The sequence below is a fragment of the Thermobia domestica genome, chromosome 11 (genome assembly GCF_964235325.1).
Source record: "Thermobia domestica chromosome 11, izTheDome1.hap1.1, whole genome shotgun sequence".
Lineage (NCBI taxonomy): Eukaryota > Metazoa > Arthropoda > Insecta > Zygentoma > Lepismatidae > Thermobia > Thermobia domestica.
Genome location: NC_137464.1, coordinates 68,546,103 through 68,567,733, shown reverse-complemented (window position 1 = coordinate 68,567,733; position 21,631 = coordinate 68,546,103). Strand labels below are relative to the sequence as shown.

General features: G+C 35.1%; 1 protein-coding gene across 2 annotated transcripts in view; it reads right to left on the bottom strand.

Annotated features, from left to right (window-relative positions):
* LOC145664147 (AMP deaminase 2-like) overlaps positions 1–21,631 on the bottom strand; it is a 239,417-nt gene that overhangs the window by 80,603 nt on the left and 137,183 nt on the right. For both annotated transcript variants that reach the window (XM_081730548.1, XM_081730549.1), the window contains exon 7: positions 14,435–14,595. In XM_081730548.1, coding sequence (XP_081586674.1) covers positions 14,435–14,595 — 161 coding nt within the window. The remainder of the gene's footprint in view (positions 1–14,434; positions 14,596–21,631) is intronic.

The window sequence follows — 21,631 nt, the reverse complement described above, 5'->3', positions numbered from 1 at the left end:
TTGGTTCGATTTTGTGTTGGGCCACTAATGGTAATTTGCATTCATTTCCCTAAAAAAGGTAACGGACAGAATGGCAGGGGACATAATGGCAGGAAATAATGGCAGGAGTACAAAATGGCAGAGGACGAAACGGCAGGGTACAAAATGGCAGGCGAACGAAATGGCAGGAGGACATAAAGGCAAAAGTATAATTTGAATTCTCGGGTTTTAAACTATTTTGTTTCTTACTTGGTAAATGAAGATTTCAACATAAATTTTCGATTTATTCATTATGTTCCAAAATTCAAACTGCTAATAATATTTCAATTCTGAGAATTCTGATGTAAGAATGAAGAGAGTGCCACCAAGATTTCCGCCGGAAGTTTGGAATGCTCATGAGGCAACTCTGCCTAACAATCCTGGCACAAATAACTTATGTGAGGGGTGGAATCATAAGTTTTTCCATTTGGTTGTACACAAGCACCCAACTGTATGGAAACTCATACAAAGCCTGCAGAAAGAAAATTCCACCGTTCATTCTACCATTTCCTAGTGTGAAAGAGGACAATACCCCATGAAGAAAACTAAAAATGTTTATGTTGATCTGCAGCATAGATTGAGGAACCTATGTGTGGATTATGACACAAACAAAAGATCTCTTGAGGAATTCTTGCGGGAATTGATCACAACTTGAAATTAACGATAATGTAAGTAGCTAGTCATTCTTCTGACTGCAAATTATTTTTGTAGTCTATTTTATGGTATATTTTGTTATATAAAATTAACACCAATGTAATTATTAGTTATTTGTACAAGTGCATAATGTTTTTATATTGTGTTCTAGTATAGGTGTTATAAGATGTTAACCACCTGGTATCAGGCCGGTAGCCAGCCCAAAAATGTAGGGGGCACCCGGCTGAAGTTATGGGGGGCCGATCCAATCATATTATAGTTCATTACCATATTATAGTTCATTTTGCAAGCCTACCGTGAAAATTTTAGGGGGCTGCAAAAGTTTAGGAGGCCCACGCTTCAAGTTTTTCCCTTACAAAACCCCATAAGTCACTATTTTCTTGTACATGTATATTTTGTTGTTGCTTCCCTCGCCAAGAACTTCACAGACACCGATTGAGGGAGGATTAGTGGGTTGTTTGTATGTTTTCGGAATTATTTTTGAAGAGGTAAAATTTCATTCAGGGTCTTCGTAGTTTAGTGATAAGGTGTTGTATTCATGTCTGATTGGTTCGGTTTCGACTCCCGGCCGGAGTAACCCAAATTTTGGTGTCTACTAAGCGTCATGAGGTAAACTAGGAAGTACACGTAGAGGTGTGACGGACAATTAGTCTAATAATCGGATGTGACACGTCCGTTAGCAACTATGGACGTAGTTCTGGCAGTTGCTAGTAGCGTGAGGGTCAGGCCTTGCAAAGATTGTAACGGAATGGTTATGTTTCAAAGTTAATTCAATATAATTTGCTATTGTATCTTGTGATATTTTCTAATATTGTAACATAACTGCCTAGTACTAAACCAAGCATAGTAACTTCTTGCAGAATGGATCCGAAGTTCTTTTATGGGTCACGGCGGAATCCTAGTATCAATATGTGGACGAGACTGCCATCAGAGGATGATAGTGAAAACAGCTGCTTGAGCGACAGTGACAGCAACAATAACAATTGGGGGGGACAGTACAACTGAGCCGAATGCAAGGATGCACCTTTAAAGGGGGTTGCCACGTTAGAAGAACTTGTAGCTGTCATAAAAAAATCTTGAAACCCTACCATATTTCACCATGTACATAGTCTTGAAAGGGTCATAAAACATTTTCTTCGGAAGGCCGGCCCTCTAGACCCTCTGGATACGGCCCTGTCTGGTATATACTTATACTCATTCTTACTACTGCAAAGTGTGTTTATAGTCTATATTATGATTAGACTTCGGATCGATATGCACTAAAAAACGGCAAAATATGCATGCAAATATGCGCTAAAAATCACGAAAATATGCACTTAAAAGATACAAATATGCACTAAAAAGGATAAATATGCACCAATGAAAAGCTAAAGTAGCGAGAAATTTTATTATCTTTAGAGAAAAAAAGTTGTATTACTGGAACGACATATAGTTGGAGTACAACTATGATGCATTTATGCTACAATAGACAACTATATAATTTTCGGTATTTTCTGGCAAAAGCCTGCATTTGTCAGTCAAAACATTAGTGTACATCGAAAATGTTCCTTCCGTGTCACGGGTCGTTAAGGGACAGTATTTCAAAGAAACAATGTTACTTGCCAATAAATCTGTAATTCGTCCATCGTTGTTCCCAGAAACACTTTATTTGTATTAGACAAGAATTTTATGCCAGGTTTTTTTCGCATCTATTGACTGTGCTTTTCAAAAAAAAAAAAAAAAAAATGTCCGATTGGTCTTGGCAGAGCCTGTTTCGTTATTGAATCAAACAACTCAAATGCACTACAATGTCCTAATCATCGCTCTTCTCATCTCGTTATGATCTTTGAAATTGAACTGAAATGAGTATTGATAAACGCAAGTTCGCTTTTAATGTTTTCAGTATCCACGGCTTCGTGAATATGTTTGGTTTCTTCAGGTTCAAACAGCTCAGTATGTGAAATTGAAATACATCTAACCCCATATATATATATATATATATATATATATATATATATATATATATATATATATATATATATATATATATATATATATATATATATATATATATATATATATACAAATAAAAAATAGAATACGCCAAGTATTTGTGTATAAAGAATAAATATACTCTGATAAGTAGATAAACATTTCTGGCATAAGCATATAGTAAAACCTGGCTAGCAAAATTGAACAGGACTCGTAAAAATTTCCCTTAAAAGTTTTACAGTTAACGGAGATAGATCTATGCAAGAAAATAAATAATGGACATATGGAGATAAAATAAAATGTTATATATACCCTATTAAATTACAGTATTTAGTTATGCTACAAAGTCATACATGTAAAACTTACAAAAAAAAAACTACATACATTTTCCAAGGCCAATCAAAAAGTAGATGCTATGTCCTTTTCAGCGCTCCTCCCTCTACTTTTGGCTTCCTTTGATCTATTGTGTATATTATACTCCTGTTTCCATGTCTCTAGACCAGCTAGAGAAATAGTTACTGGTTTGGAAATTACTATATAAATGACACTTTGTTCAAAAAGTTGCACGGTATCTAGGGCCTTATATGGCGGTGGACTAAAGATTAAATGTGTAGGGAAACAAGTAAACGAAGACCTTCACAGACAACGTAGTTCATATACCTAACCTCTCACAGAATGTCTAAAATTTTTCTAAACGCTGTATTCCGGAACATGAAAATTTCCGTTAAAAAGTATATTTTAACACCCATTGTTCGCAACACAGGTTCCGACTAATCAAGAAAATTTAACACTTATTTTACTTTCACATTTATGGGACCGTGAAATATTTGTTTATTAAGGGACCTTTTTACTGTATTAAAAGCCTGCATTCAAAACCTTATGTTCTTGTTTAAAAGAAAATAAGTCCACTTCAAATTACTTTTTGTATCCAATTATGTGTTAATCCTAGAATATTTTCTTCTAGCGTGACATTGTCCGTTTAAAACAGTAAGAATTTACAATGTATAATATTGATACTTTAAATGGAATAAACTGATTTGAGCGAGACATGGAGCATGAATAGGAAGAAAGGGAAGTTATCGAAAACATAACAGAAAATTTAGTAGGAAAGTTACGTTCCGAGAGACTGAGGTGCATATCAAAGCAACACAAGCTTATATTTAAATAATCTCATACACTCCTTAAAGGAAAACTCGGTAACTTATCTCAAAAAGTAACTGCTGCGACAAGTTTTAGATTTTGTAAAGTAAATATTTCAATTAATTGTAGAGCATATTTCCAAAGGGTTGTTCATTTCTTCCCGAAAAACTTTTTAAAAGGGTTTCTTTAGGATTATCTCTGACCAGTATGCAAAAAAAAAAAAAAAAAAAAAAAAAAAAAAAAAAAAAAAAAACTGGGTTGTTTCATACTTGTAGAACTCCTTACCAGACTTGAAACTGTAATGAAAATATAAGAAGGCCAAAAAATAGGGCGCTGCTGAAGTGTAAGCTTTTGCTGTTGAACAAAATGGAAATGCTCTCTTCTGAAAACAAGCATATTTAGTTTGAAAATATTACTTGTTTAGCACACACATTGCACAATATATTTTCTCCTTAAATTGTTAACGTTTCTCGATCTCAATCCATTGTTTCAGAGGGTCCATTAATTCTAGTGCTACATCTTCAAATTTCAATTTTAACTAGCTCTCAGAATTTTGTCCATTTATATCCAAGAAAATTTTTATACCATTTAAATAAACGACGGAAGGCCATTTCAAAATTTGGGCCACTTCGATCACCTGTAGTACGACATCTTCAAACTCGAATTTTAATTAGCTCAGAATTTTGTTGAATATTTGAACATATTTTACAACCAGGAAAAAATTTCGCACCATTCACATAAACCATTCACATGAACGGACATTTAAAAATTTGTCCAGTTCATTGACCTGTAGTGAGACATTTCAAATTTGAATTTTAACTAGCCTGATGATACAAAACTCTACAAAAAACAGTGAAAATACTAAGCTAGTTACAATTAGAATTTAAAGATGTTACACTACTGCTGAACGAAGTGGCCAAAATTTTGAGATGACTCTCCTTTGTTAATTTGAGCGTTCAAATTTTTTGTTGGTTGTACAAAAATCGACAAAATCCTGAGCTAATTAAAATTCGAATTTGAAAATGTCACATTACAGGTGATCGAAGTAGCCAAATTTTGAAATGATCTTCCTCGTTTATTTGGATGGTACAAAATGTTTTGTTTGTGGTACAAGGATTGGACAAAATTCTAAGCTTGTTAAAATGCGAATTTGAGAATGTCACACTGATAGATGTGGCCAAAATTTCAAATGGCCCTCCCTCGTTTATTTCAGTTTTACATATATATATATATATATTTTTTTTTTTTTGGTGATACAAAATTGTACTAAAATCTGACAAAATTATGACTATTTAAAATTCAGATTTTGAACGTGTTGCACTACAGGTGATTGAAGTGGCCAAATCTTGAAGTAGGCTTCCCTCGTTTATTTGAATGGTACAAAAAATTTCTTGGGTGAAGAAAAATAGAAGAAAATTGGACAAAATTGGGAGCTAATTAAATTTGAAATTTAAAGATCTCTCACTACAGGTGATCGAAGTGGCCTAATTTTGAAATGGCCCTCTCTCTTTTACTTGAATTTTACAAAAAATTTTCTTAGGTGGCCAAAAATGGACAAAAATTGGACAAGTTTCTGAGGTAGTTAAATTTCAAATTTGAAGATCTCGCACTACAGGTAATCAAAGTGGCCAAAGTTTTAAATAACCCTCCCTTGTTTACTTGAATTTTGTAAAAAAAAAAAAATGTTGGGTGGACAAAAATGAACTAAATTCTGACGTAGTTAAATTTCAGGTTTGAAGATGTCTCACTACAACTAAATGGACCCTGTTTCAGAAGATAATTTCTAGAATTTTCTTTCGGTATTTTTGTCCTGCCACAGGACCACACAATTTCAAATCCACAAACACAAAATGGTAGCAACTTTAACTTCCGAGATCAGTGACGTGGAAATTCGGTTGTAGGTGATTTGACACCGTTATTTATATCCTGTATTTAAAAATAAAGTGTCAATCATGCATTATTGCCGAATCACTCACTCCTTTCTTATTCTCCTTTCACATGACCTTGGGAGATATTCGAAACCGACAACAATGTACCATTTCAAGAAAGAACTTTATTTAGAAACTTGGAATTCCATTTATGACGAAAATTATTGTATATACATTAAAAATTATCAATTTGGTCGTTTCTTTAAATATGCATTTATATGCAATAACGACATAAACATGCACTAACCTCCGAAATATGCAAATATATGCACTATAAAACTCTACTATTTTACCCCAAAACAGCTGAAACGAATTTCTGTTTAAAGAGCATATCAATATCACATCAGGAAAAAAACATGCAAATATGCAAAATTCCGAAGTCTAATTATGATATATTTTCTTATATAAACTTAAGGACTATGTTTTAGCCATTCTTACGAGCGCAGAGGGTTTTTACTAGTGCTGTCGAAATCGGTTTTTGAAAAAAACGAAAATCGCTTTTGCGGTTTCGGTTTTGGAAACGGCTTTTTTGTTTCGGTTTTGAAAACCGCATTTGCGGTTTCGATTTCCAAACCGCTTTTGCGGTTTCGGTTTTCAGAAAATTGGTTTTCTCTAAAACCGAAAACCGCAAATGTCACAAAAAATCGACAGTACTTGTTTTTACAGTGTATTCTAGGATATGTGTTATAGGATGTTCACGACACTGTAACTAGTCATTCCTTCGACTGCAAAGTGTGTTTATAGTCTATATTACGATATATCCTATCCTAACTATATATAAAACTACATGAACCGACATAAATTATTGAGCACTTCCTACAATGATTAAATTTGGCATGATTGTAGGTTTCCGGAACTAACCCATAGGAAAATTGCCAAAAGTGAATATTTTTAATTTTTCGGGGGTCTAAAGAGGGGGTGAAGAATTTCCACGTTTTCATTTGCGTTACCTAAGTGAATCATCACAAATAAAAATTTCCAACGTTGAGTGGTTTTATGGGACACTGAAATCTTTCCTATGTTATTTATATGGAATGTCTTCTACACCCCCAATTTTTTTAGCACTTCCTGTAGGGCTACAATTATTAAATTTGGCATGATTGTAGCTTTTCGGGACAAACCCACACGAAAACTGCCAAAACTGTTTTTTTTTTTTTTTTTAGGTTTCTAAAGGGGGATGAAGAGATTCCCATGTTATTTAAACGGACTTTTTTTTTTGCGATACAAAATCTTGAGCAACTACTGAAATAGGAAAAGAACCTATAGAATTATGGGTCTAAGAAGTGCGAGGCCGTATGCCGAACAAAGACAGTGTGTGGGGGCGATGCCCCCGGATGGGCAGATTCAGAAAATACGAAGAGCAAGTTCACGAAATTCATTGTTGATGCAAAATCTGATAGATAAGAAATGCGAAGCCGTAGGCCGAGCAGACCTGGGGGTCTGGAGGTAGAGCCCCCAGCTAGCCAAAGGCTAGTTTTGTTATATAAAATTAATGATGATGTAAGTAATTGGTCATTCTGACGACTGCAGAGTGTTCCTTATAGTCTGTTCTACGATATCCGTTATTATTGAGAATTAAGAAAAATGTACATAATTAGTTATTCTTACTACTACAAGCTGTTTTATAATTTAAAGGATATTATAGGAAATTAGAAAAAAAAACTTTGTCATATCTGTAACTGTAAAGGAATTTTATAGGTCTGTACTATGATATGTATTAGTATTGAAGAACAAATAGTAACCATTCTTTCAGTTTTGTACTTACCTTGTTTGCTTTCAATCTATATTTTCTTGCAGTTAGAATTGGTATAAGACAAAGATATCAACTGCAAGATGGTTACAAAGAAATAGAGTTAAGAAAAAAGTTAAGATTTGTTAAGTTTGGATAACTGATATTTACCCTCTTTCACACTCTTGGTTCAATTTAGCTGTATTTATATGCTTTGGACTTTCGAGGCAGAAATGACTAAATCGAGAATCGTTACCTACTAACAAACACAATAGGTGAAACCTAAAAATACAAGCCCTAGGAGTTATAATTTTTGCCAAATTAGCTTCCTGCCATTCTGTCCTGCCATTTCGTCCGCTGCCATTTCGTCCTCCTGCCATTTCGTCCGCTGCCATTTTGTTCTCCTGCCATTCCGTCCGCTGCGATTTTGTACTCCTGTCTTTATTTCCTGCCATTATGTCTCTTGCCATTCTGACCTAAATTCATTTTTTGTATATTGTCTCGGTTTATTGTCCGTTTTCGCAGAAACTTTACCGAACCTCAACCTGTTCGTTTTACGTTTGCAAGATGATAATATGTAGATAATTTGCTAGTAATTTGGTTCGATTCTGTGTTGGGCCACTAATGGTAACGCTGTTCAACAACGAAAATGAAAAACTGAACAAAATCAGCTAATTCTTATTGATTTTGTGGTGCTGATCACGAATTTGAAAGTTATTTTCGAATATTAGCTCTACTTTTCGTTTTACGGGCATGTCTAATAATAACGCTTTAAAAATAAATATATTCGCTTCGTTTGGGGTAAAATGTTACACTGATCTGGCAACACTGGAGAAACTATATGAACGCTTGATTTCATTGTGTTCCTTATCTCAGTAGTGTTCTGCTATTGTTAGAAAAGATAGGTTTAGTGCAGTTATCAGCGTTTTGGGTGTGACGTTTGTGTAGTGCAGGACATAAAAATACAACTACAAGTACGCAAAAATACTGGTATTTCGTATGTATATTTTTAAATAGTTGTCGGAACTATTTCAAGTGACATTTTGAGGATTTCAATAAACAAAAATGCCGCGAAATTGTGTAAACAGTGCGGATAGCTTCTGTTACGTGTGTGGGGAAGTGACATTTTCCTCACAAAAGCAGACTATAACACCACTAATAAGAAAAGCCTATCAAGATTACTTTGGTTGTAAAATTGGAGACCGAGATAAATCCTGAGCACCCCACATTGTGTGTAACACTTGTGCCAGCAAGCTAAGAAATTGGATTAATGGGAAGGGGCGCTCAATGCCTTTTGCAGTGCCCATGATTTGGAGGGAGCCAAGCGACCACATCAGAGACTGTTATTTTTGTATGGTTCCTTCCGTCAAGAAGGGAATTTTCACGAAGAAGAAGCGGGCCTTGATCCATCCTAACATTCCTTCTGCAATGCGCCCTGTTCCACATGGAGGACTACCTGTTACTGACCCATCTAAAGAATAACTTTTTTCTGATGATGATCAAGAAGTTGAAGCTCCTGAATCAAGTACTTCGAAGGACCCTACGTTTGTTGTAGAAGAACCTCCATGTGAACCACATAGACTTACTCAAGAGGAACTAAGTGATCTAATCAGAGACTTGGACCTCTCGAAAAGCAAAGCCGAAATTTTAGGGTCACGCTTAAAGCAAATGAAATTTATTGCGGGAAAAAGTAAATCTTTCAGTGTATCGGAATAGGGAGATGATGTTCACTTCATTTTTTTACTATGGAAGACACACTTGTGGCATGTACAGATGTAAATGGTCTCATGAGGGCACTTAAAATTAATTACGAACCTACGGAGTGGAGGCTCTTTATAGATTCGTCCAAGGTGAGTTTAAAGGCAGTGCTTTTACATATTGGAAATGAACTTCCTTCAATTCCTGTAGGTTACGCAGTTCATATGAAGGAATCTTATGAAAACTTGAAACGTTTACTTCAAGCCATTAAATATTACGATTTTCAGTGGCTCATTTGTGGTGACCTTAAAGTAATAGCACTGTTGCTAGGTATGCAGTAAGGGTATACAAAGTATTGTTGCTTTATATGTGAATGGGACAGTAGAGATCGTGGATCTCATTACCGCAAAAGTGATTGGAGTACCAGAGAAACTCTTCAGCCGGGAGTGAAAAATGTGCAGCATGAACCACTGGTAGATCGTAACCGAATTTTGCTTCCCCCTTTACATATTAAATTAGGTATTATGAAAAGTTTTGTTAAGAGCATGAACCAAGAGGATGAGACCTATAAGTACCTAAGAGGACAATTCCCTCGATTAAGTGATGCCAAAGTTAAAGAGGGTGTTTTCATAGGGCCACAGATTAGGCAACTATTCAAAGATTACAAGTTCGACGAAATTCTCCAAGGTGAGGAGAAAGCTGCGTGGGAAAGCTGGAAGAGTGTTTGTTCACAGTTCTTGGGAAGACACCGAGGAACAAATTACAAACAACTGGTAGCAAAGTTGTTATTGTGCTACGAAAATCTTGGTTGCAATATGTCTCTGAAACTCCACTTTCTTCATTTAGACTTCTTTCCCGGAGATTGTGGAGCAGTAAGTGACGAACATGGTGAGCGTTTCTATCAAGATATTGCAGCCATGGAGAAGAGATATGAGGGAAATTGGATTTCTAACATATTGCCCGACTACTATTGGACTATTGCAAGGGATGCTCCAGATGTAACTTACAAAAGGCAAGCCAAGCGAAGACACTCAAAATAAAATAAACATAATCCTGTACAAGGGATCACTTGCAACTTTTGTCTACATTGCAGTGTAGTTCTTGCACAAAAAGGTATTTGTACATATTTTTCATGTTTTGATGTTAATACTGATTTTTATTACGGAATTGTTAATGTTTAACTTGACCACGGTTACTTTATTTTCTGTATCGCTGTGAAACTGGTATTTGCGCAATTTTGAAAAAGGAAGTACAAGCGTATAGAAAGCTATAAATTAGGGTACTTCTTAACTCCCCAGCTTATCACATCACAGTGAAATCGATAAAAAAAAGTGAAATGTAGGTTTTTACAAGGATTTTGCTTAAATGTTCTATAAATATTAATACATTTGTATATATACAGCTACTGTTGTACAAGGGCGTTTTTTCACAACCTGAGCTAAGAAAATTTTTATATTATCATTTCCTTTCATATTATGATTAAATGAATGTAAAAATCGCATTCGATCAAAATTTGTAGAACAGTGTAATTTGCATTCATTTGCCTAGAAAAGGTATTTTTTGGTATATTGTCTCGGTTTGTTGTCCGTTATCGTAGGAAGTTTACCGAACCTCAACCTGTTCGCTTTACGTTTGAAAGATGATAGTATGTAGATAATTTGCGAGTAATTTGGTTCGATTCTGTGTTGGGCCACTAATGGTAATTTGCATTCATTTGCCTAAAAAAGGCATTTTTTTGTATATTGTCTCGGTTTACTGTCCGCTTTTGTAGAAAGTTTACCGAACCTCAACTTGTCCGGTTTACGTTTGAAAGATGATAGCATGTAGATAATTTGCTAGTAAATAGGTTGGATTCTGTGTTGGGCCACTAATGGTAACTTGCATTCATTTGCTTAAAACAAGGTGTTTTTTTTTTGTATATTGTCTCGGTTTATTGTCCGTATTCGTAGAAAGTTTACCGAACCTCAACCTGTTCGCTTTACGTTTGAAAGATGATAGTATGTACATAATTTGCTAGTAATTTGGTTCGATTCTGCGTTGGGGCCACTAATGGTAATTTAAATTCATTTGCCTAAAAAAGGTATTTTTTTGTATACTGTCTCGGTTTATTGTCCGGTTTCGTAGAAAGTTTACCGAACCTCAGCCTGTCCGCTTTACGTTTGAAAGATGATAGTTAGTAGAAAATTTGCTAGTAAATTGGTTCGATTCTGTGTTGGGCCACTAATGGAATTTGCATTCATTTGCATAAAAAAGGTATTTTTTGTATATTGACTCAGTTTATTGTTCGTTTTCCTAGAAGGTTTACCGAACCTTACCTGTCCGTTTTACGACGATAATATGTAGATAATTTGCTAGTAATTTGCTTCGATTCTGTGTTGAGCCACTAATAGTAATTTGCATTCATTTGCATAAAAAAGGTATTTTTTGTATATTGTCTCGGTTTATTGTCCATTTTCGTAGAAAGTTTACCGAAACTCAACCTGTCTGCTTTACGTTTGAAAGGTGATAGTTTGTAAAAAATTTGCTAGTAATTTGGTTCGATTCTGTGTTGGGCCATTAATGGTAACTTGCATTCATTTGCCTAAAAAAGGTATTTTTTTGTATATTCTCTCGGTTTTTTGTCCGTTTTCGTAGAAAGTTTATCAAACCTCAATCTGCCCTCTTTACGTTTGAAAGACGATAGTATGTAGATAATTTGCAAGTAATTTGGTTCGATTCTGTGTTGGGCCACTAATGATAATTTGCATTCATTTGCATAAAAAAGGTATTTTTTGTATATTGTCTCGGTTTATTGTCCGTTTTCGCAGAAAGTTTACCGAAGCACAACTTGTCCGCTTTACGTTTGAAAGATGATAGTATGTAGATAATTTGCTAGTAATTTGGTTCGATTCTGTGTTGGGCCACTAATGCTAATTTGCATTCATTTGCCTAAAAAAGGTATTTTTTGTATATTGTCTCGGTTTATTGTCCGTTTTCGTACAAAGTTTACCGAACCTCAACCTGTCCTCTTTACGTTTGAAAGACGATAGTACGTAGATAATTTGCTAGTAATTTGGTTCGATTCTGCGTTGGGGCCACTAATGATAATTTAAATTCATTTGCCTAAAAAAGGTATTTTTTTGTATACTGTCTCGGTTTATTATCCGGTTTCGTAGAAAGTTTACCGAACCTCAGCCTGTCCGCTTTACGTTTGAAAGATGATAGTTAGTAGAAAATTTGCTAGTAAATTGGTTCGATTCTGTGTTGGGCCACTAATGGAATTTGCATTCATTTGCATAAAAAAGGTATTTTTTTGTATATTGACTCAGTTTATTGTTCGTTTTCCTAGAAAGTTTACCGAACCTTACCTGTCCGTTTTACGACGATAATATGTAGATAATTTGCTAGTAATTTGCTTCGATTCTGTGTTGGGCCACTAATAGTAATTTGCATTCATTTGCATAAAAAAGGTATTTTTTGTATATTGTCTCGGTTTATTGTCCATTTTCGTAGAAAGTTTACCGAAACTCAACCTGTCTGCTTTACGTTTGAAAGGTGATAGTTTGTAAAAAATTTGCTAGTAATTTGGTTCGATTCTGTGTTGGGCCATTAATGGTAACTTGCATTCATTTGCCTAAAAAAGGTATTTTTTTGTATATTCTCTCGGTTTTTTGTCCGGTTTCGTAGAAAGTTTATCAAACCTCAATCTGCCCTCTTTACGTTTGAAAGACGATAGTATGTAGATAATTTGCAAGTAATTTGGTTCGATTCTGTGTTGGGCCACTAATGATAATTTGCATTCATTTGCATAAAAAAGGTATTTTTTTGTATATTGTCTCGGTTTATTGTCCGTTTTCGCAGAAAGTTTACCGAAGCACAACTTGTCCGCTTTACGTTTGAAAGATGATAGTATGTAGATAATTTGCTAGTAATTTGGTTCGATTCTGTGTTGGGCCACTAATGCTAATTTGCATTCATTTGCCTAAAAAAGGTATTTTTTGTATATTGTCTCGGTTTATTGTCCGTTTTCGTACAAAGTTTACCGAACCTCAACCTGTCCTCTTTACGTTTGAAAGACGATAGTACGTAGATAATTTGCTAGTAATTTGGTTCGATTCTGCGTTGGGGCCACTAATGGTAATTTGAATTCATTTGCCTAAAAAAGGTATTTTTTTGTATACTGTCTTGGTTTATTGTCCGGTTTCGTAGAAAGTTTACCGAACCTCAGCCTGTCCGCTTTACGTTTGAAAGATGATAGTTAGTAGAAAATTTGCTAGTAATTTGGTTCGATTCTGTGTTGGTCCACTAATGGAATTTGCATTCATTTGCATAAAAAAGGTATTTTTTTTTGTATATTGACTCAGTTTATTGTTCGTTTTCCTAGAAGGTTTACCGAACCTTACCTGTCCGTTTTACGACGATAGTATGTAGATAATTTGCTAGTAATTTGCTTCGATTCTGTGTTGGGCCACTAATAGTAATTTGCATTCATTTACATAAAAAAGGTATTTTTTGCATATTGGCTCGGTTTATTGTCCATTTTCGTAGAAAGTTTACCGAAACTCAACCTGTCTGCTTTACGTTTGAAAGGTGATAGTTTGTAAAAAATTTGCTAGTAATTTCGTTCGATTCTGTGTTGGGCCATTAATGGTAACTTGCATTCGTTGGCCTAAAAAAGGTATTTTTTTTTATATTGTCTCGGTTTTTTGTCCGTTTTCATAGAAAGTTTATCAAACCTCAATAGGTTCGCTTTACGTTTGAAAGATGATAGTATGTAGATAATTTGCTAGTAATTTGGTTCCATTCTGGTTTGGGCCATTAATAGTAATTCGTATTGTTTTACGTACAATAGATTTTTTTATTCAGTTTTGAATATCTATGTTCGTTGTCAGGTTTCTTTCAGTCTTTAAGACATATTCAGTTTTACGTGTCAAAGTTAATTATATGCAAATTTTTTGTTGTTAATTTGGTTCGATTCGGTAGGAAAGTAACCTTGTTATGGATTGTGATACCTAATTTAACGAACAATTTTTTTCTATCACTGGCAACCCTGCTTGTGTGATGCTTTTGAGCTGGCAGAAGTCTGCCAAAATCACCGCGGTTACAGTGCTTCAGTGTGAAAAAGAACCAAAGGTTATAGCTGTGCAGCACAATTTTCTTCGTGGTGTTGTGCGTGTTGCATAGCAGCAGCTATAAAAATATTGAAGTCCGATGTGGCAAAGGAAGGAGTAGACATAAAAAATTCAAATTTTGTGTGTTGACTACCACTAATACGAAGATCCACATAATGAAACGATAATTTTAAAATGGTACTTACTTCCTCAGTGAATTAAGGGAACATATGTTTGCAAACAAGTAAAAGACCATGTACTCGTAAGGAATTTCGGTATCTGAATTCCACTCCTGAGGTCGTGGTAGGAATTCAGAGGGTTCAGTCGTTCCCTTGCTCTCCTGTCCCACGACATCAAATCCGACCACCTGTAAAATTATAAAAAATCACATTAAAATATGTTATAACTATTGAGGCAGAGCCCATATTTTATGGTCATTTTTTATGTATATTTTATAAAGTTCATTTTTGTTTTAAAGATTCTTATTTTTGGTTAAGGTTTGTTGACGAATAAAAGAATACGGAAATAATTAGTATTAGCACAAGAAATTACATAAATGTAACAGTCAGTAATTTCATAATCTTATGTAACCAGTTATTCAGAACATCATTTTAGCAAATTGTTTCTTGTATGAGAATTCAGGAATAGAATCTCACAAATGTTTAATTGAGAACAATTAATAGAATTTATTGTCAGTGCATTTGTAAAATAATTGTCAACAGGCACTTTCACGGGTATGTTAGAATTGCCAAGAATCGTGAGGCGAAGCATTCCAAGGATTGCCAGTTGTTGATCACAATGAGAAAACAACCTCGTTTCCTGGAGAAAAGAGCACACACGCCTCTGACGTCGTGCGAATTCTGACGAAGAGAAAATTGAACAAAAACTGAGGGACGAGAGGTCTCGAGAGAGTCGTGATCAGATCAGTCGAGGAGATCAGAAGAGTAGATCGGATCAGAGTAGAGGAGAACAGATGTGACTAGCCTAAGTCACAGGAATACTTCGTTAAACTAACGAACATTATAAGTTAATTACGTCACGCATATTAGACGTAAAGCTCACCGATAGTATAACCACGGATGTATACGGATTAGTTTCTTCCCGGTCGAGATTCGAACCGTCAACCTACAGCGTGGAGGTATCAACAACAGCGATACTTCTCAGCCTGCAGCCAGACAAGGAGAGACCATTGAGGACCACCACAGGAGGACAAGCAGACCAGAATCCCAGAGGTATGTGTTGCTTTGAATTCATTAATCAACAGCTCAATGCTTGGTTTGCGATGCGTGATCTGGCAAAACGTCTAAGTACCCGTATTTGAATACACGACATTTTACACATGCACACTTTTGATATGAAAATACAAACATCATTCATTATCGTATTTCTGAGTTGTGATTTCATTACTACAATCCCCGTAAGGTTATGTATCGTAAGTTTACCTCTCGCTTATTAGTCGAAAACATTCCCACTCATTTCAGATGGTGAGTGGAAGGTGACTTCTTCAGTTCACCTTAACATCCCCGAATTTTAGACACGAACTGAGGAGGTTGTCATGGTGGAGTGCTGGAGTTCAATTCCAGTTTGCGATTCCCAGTTAGTATAGTTCACGCATTGTCATGGTGGAGTATGCTGTCGGTTTGATTCTAGGTTCTGTTAGCCCACCAATGTCATGGCACGATTTTAGTTTAACTTTAGTTAAATGCATATAAAGTATAATTCCCAGCCACCCACCCTCACTGTTTTAAGTAATGCTCAAATGTATAAGTTTAGTTAATATAATAATAAGAATAATGTTCATAGAGTTTAAATAAATGAGTGACGACGTTGTCCGTACTAGAGCACAAAAAGCGGTTAGAGGTGTGCAGGTTGGTTTCGATAGCTTGTTTAATATAGGAACTCCAGGCAAAAAGAAACAAGTGAAAGTATTAGATGAAGAAAGTAGAAAACCTAGTTTTAAAGTTGGACCTGTAGAAAATTTTCCATCGAGTCCTGTTGCGAAATCACTTTTAGAAGATTTCGAATCAATTTTTCCAGTAGAAAATAGTGTAATAGGCGAAAAGCAAGATTTTAGTGATAGTAATAGAACAAGTGAAGACAAGATGACGACAAACGTTATGTTATTCGGATGTAAACAAACTACCTAAGTTTGACCTAAAAGCAGATAATGATATCGTTAGTTTCTTTGATAAGTTCGATAATGCTTGCCAAATGGCGGGTGTTAGTGAAGCGAAAAGAAAAGAACTGTTACCGAGCGTATTTAAAGTTACCGGTAGGCAATGGATAAAATTATTTTTAAAGCGTAGAAATATTACTGAACTAGGATATAAGGAACTCCAGGATAGTATCATAGAAGAATTTACGAGAACGAATGTTACGATGGATATCGAGGACAAAATTAGAGAGAGGTTACATCAGAAGGATGAACCAATAATTAACTATGTGTACGATATGTTGGTCCTATGCGAAAGGTTAGATGCTAATATGACCGATAAAAAGAAGATAGGAATAATTGTAGGAGGAATAATTGTAGGAGCCATACTATATGGAAAAAGTTGGCACAGTATCTTACTCAACTATAGATAAATTTGTTGATGATCTACAAAAGATAGAGAAGAATAAGTGTAAGGTCGATAAGCGGGTGAAAAGAGACAGGCAAGGTTACAATTAAAGATTTACTAAAGAAGATGCGCGAACAAGTAGAAGAAGAGGATAGTGATTTGGAGGTAGATAAACTAATTTTGAAGAAGGAAATTAGAAACAGATGATGTTAAAGTAGAGCAAGAACCACAAAGCGTAACACAATTAGGCCAGTTAGAAAAGAAAATAGAACAGTTACAGTTAACTTTAGCTACCAAGTTTCAAGGACAGGATGAAAGAGAAGAAAGACAAGGAAATTCATATAAAGATCAGAGAAATAATAATAATAATAATAATAATAATAATAATAATAGAAGAAATAGAAATTTTAGGAATAGAGGTCGTAACCAGTATAGAAACAATAATAGTAGAAATTGGAATAGAAATTATGATAATTCTAATCGTAATAGAGGAAACGGCAATTACGGAAATAGAAGAGGAAATAGAGGTAGTAATTGGCGTGGTAAATAGAGGAGGTCGTAGACAATTTTTGGCAAGAGAGAAGAAATTGTTGTGGTAATAGGAACCATTGGCAGTCATGTTGTAATGGTCAAGGGCAATACAATCAGCAAGTACATTATGTACCGGTAGTGCCAAAACAAGTTAATGGGACTACATATTACCAGACGCAAAATTCGCAAAATTTAAACTAAGTAACGCTGTAAATGACGGAGGCACATTTACAGGGGACAGAAGAAAGATTAGAGAAATTGTGGCCTCTATAACGCATGATAATGATATGCTGTACGTACCGGTTGAGGTAGAAGGAAGGAAATTTCAGGCATTAATAGATACGGGATCACAGATATCGATTATAAATGAGCGGTTAATACCACCTAACGCTAAAGTACTTTCCCAGTCTACTAGAATACGAGGTATAACACAGAACGTGTTAATAATAAATAAAGTGGCAATTTTAAAATTTAAGGTATCAGGACAAACGTTTCATTTAGCGTTTAGAGCAATCAGAGATTTTCCGTATCAAGTATTGATCGGAAATGATTTCTTAAAAAGCCAAAATTGTCAAATAAACTATGGTGAAAAGAAATTAACGTTACAGAGATTTGGTAAACCTCAATTTAAGAAAAACGTAGAACAAGAATCTGTGTCTGAATCCGAAAACGCTGCAATCGGTATTAAGTACAGTATTAGACCTAAATGGGTGTTAGGACATAAGGTACAATTGTTACCTAGGACTAAAACCACTGTCGAAGTAAACCTGGTAAATTCTTGGAATAACAGAGAGTATTTGTTAGAACCTAACAGAGATTTAGAAAGACAATATAACGTTTTAATGAAGAGAGTATTATTATCTGCGGAAAACAACAAAATAGAGTTAGTCAATCCTTCAAATAAGTTCGTGATGCTGATAGCCAATGTTATGTTAGGACGTGCAGAAGAATGTATAGATGAAGAGGATTTAAAGCAAGAAGGATTATCAGATGAGGAAGTCGAGAATGTGTTAAAATCAAGAAAGAATTTTGATAGTTCCAGATTAAAATTTGGCGAAGATACTAAACCTGAAATTAGAGACCGAATAGAGAATTTATGTTATAAGTATGCCGATGTATTTGCTTGGCAAGAGAATGAATTAGGCAAGGTGAAACATTTTGAACATCATATCGAATTGGAAACTAAGGTTCCATTTCGACGGCACCAGTATCCTATTCCGATAGCTCTTAGAGATAAAGTTAAGGAGCAAATCAATATCTTGCTCAGACAGAACAACTTACAGGAAAGTTCCAGCGCGTACAATTCACCTATGTTATTCATTAAGAAACCTTCTGGAGGGATCAGAGCAGTTTTGGACTGCAGATTTTTAAATTCCCGCGTCAAGCTGCATAGCATAGCTTTGCCGCCGATTCACCAAATTCTAACGTGTATGGGAGGTCATAAATTCTTCAGTATCCTGGATGTCAAATCGGCTTATCATCAAGTGCCTATCTCTAACGAATCGATAGATTACACGGCATTCAATATACCTGGTGTAGGGTCGTATTCATATAACGTGATGCCCATGGGTTATCTCCAAGCTCCTGCGATATACACGAAAATAATGGCAATGACGCTCGCTAACGTCAGTCCTGACGCTGTTTCATATGGACGATGTGTTTATATACGTTGATAAACAGGAGAAAATGGTAGACGTTTTACAATCTGTGTTCAAAAGATTAAGGCATTACGGTCTTAAACTGTCTGTGGAGAAATGTCAGTTTATGGAAAGGAAAATTTTAGCTTTAGGACATATCGTTAGTGACGCCGGTTATGAAATAAGCCCGAAGATCATACAGGCTTCTAAAGCATGTAAACCCCCGAATACTGTTAAACAAGTAAAATCGTTTTTAGGGTTGACAAACTATGTCCGTAGATTCTGTAAAGACTACGCTAAGATCACGTCAATATTTCAGCCATTATTGAAAAAGGGACATAAGTTTGAATGGAACGATACTTATCAGGAAAGATTTGAGAAGTTAAAACTTGCTTTAATGAATGCACCATTATTAGCTCCATTTAGGGAGGAGTTAGAGACCAGGGTGTATACCGATGCGTTAACCAGTTCAATCGGTGGAGTGTTAATGCAGAAACAGTCAAATAACGAATGGACCCCAGTAGCTTACTATAGTTGTGTGTTAAGACCTCAAGAGAAGACCAGACATACCGTAGAATTAGAGATATTGGCAGTAATAAGTTCTTTAAGAGCATTTAATTATTATTTGTTCAATAAAGAATTTGAATTGTATACGGACTGTAAAGCGTTGAAATATCTACAAACGTCTCCTAAGCTAGCTCCAAAACTTGTTAGGTGGAGTCTTGATTTGGCCCAATACAAATATACGCCAGTGCACTGTCCAGGTGACAAAAATCCCAGTGATATTTTGTCTAGAAACACTGATATTGAACCTACTCGGGATGATGTAGACCTAGAAACTTTAAAAGTAAATGTCAAAGATCTGCAAGTTAATTTAACGTTTGATCAAGAAATAGATGTTGGCGAATTACAGCGACAAGATTCGTTTTTTGGCCCGATAGTAAAAGCGATAGAGAATCCGGAAGAAGCAGACGTTAAAGCGGAAAAAACAGCTAGGTGGTATACAATTAAGGACAACAAATTGTATAGAACTCAGAGATTGGCTAGTGGTACTAAGTTGCTATTATGTATCCCATTTTCTTTGAGGGAACAGGTTTTTCGAAATCTGCATTGTTCGATATATGGCGGTGGACAATATTCATATACCAAATGTTATAGGAGAGCATTGAAATTAATCTATTTCCCGAACATGAAAGTTATTTCAGGAAAAAGTGAGTCAATGTATAAGCTGCCAGATCAGAAAAGGAAAACTGGCAGAGTACCTTTTCATGCCCAAACATATCCATCATATGCGCCTTTTCAATCTGTAACGATGGACGAGATCGGACGGTTTAAAATTTCTCGAAGTAACAGAAATAAATATATTTTACTATTTATCGACAACGCTACAAGATTTGTAATTGCAAGAGCAGTACCTGCTATTACAGCAGACATAGTAGCTCAAGTTATTTTCGAGGATTTAATTACGAAGCATGGTGTCACATCTCAGCTTCATTTAGATAGATTGTCCTCTCATAATAGCAAAATATTAGAGGAGATGGCTGAGAAATTTGGTATGAACTTGCATTTTGCGAATACAAGTGCTCACTATAGTATAGGAAGTGCGGAAAGAGCCATAGATTCATTACAGCAAGTAATGAAACATTACATTGAGAAAGATTTTGCAAATTGGGATGAGATCTTACCCAGTTTGATTTTCACTATGAATACGCAAGTGCATGATGATACCGGTTTCTCACCATATTACTTATTGCATGGAGTTTAACCTCGAACATTTCTTGAACAGGATTTGGATATTCCTTGCGAGTATGTCGAAAACGAAGACTTCAAGGCATAAAGGAGGCAAGAAAACTTGCATACAAAAATTTGCAGAAGAAATTTAAAGCGCAGAAGAAGCAAATTGAAAGGAAATTCGATCAACCGAATTTTGACATTGGACAAACCGTACGAGTAAGGGAAATGCCCAGAGCTGGAGTACGTATATGTTTTGGCAATAGATATAACATTAAGGGAGTGATAGTAGATAAAATCAATAATAATTCCTATAAAGTTCGGTATGAAACTAAGAAAGGTGAATCAAAGGTCGATACTATAGACATAAGACGATTAAAATTATCTGTTGGTAAGAAAGATGAAACGTTAGGTGATGACGATGATCAAGTTTCGGATGGCGAGAACTAAATTTGAAAAAAAAAGAATTGTTAGAGTTTACTGTAACTATATGACAAATTGGGTCTACCGATGAAGTGCCATTCAGGGGGCACTTTTCTCAACCAAACCCTTGTTTCCGAGGCATGAGAAAAAGCGAGTCTCCATCGAAATTGTTCCGAATCGATAGACATTTTTTGGATTATAGTTACTAGAAATTCGAAATGTTAAATTTTATAAATATGCAATAATTTTATAGAATTTAGTGTGATCAAGTGCCTAGAACATAAAATAAAAGAAAGGATAAGTTAATAAATAAATCAATAAATTATTTTCTAAACATAATAAATAAATAAATAATATCGGGATAAAGTAGTAATTGAAAATTTTTTATTAATTTCAGAATCGATATACGATATTGGATAAAAGGAACTATTTATAATATGGCATCAGCAAAATTAATCTGCATTCTTAGTTGCTTATTTATATTTCAAAATGGAAATGCAGAACACCATCAGTTAACGCT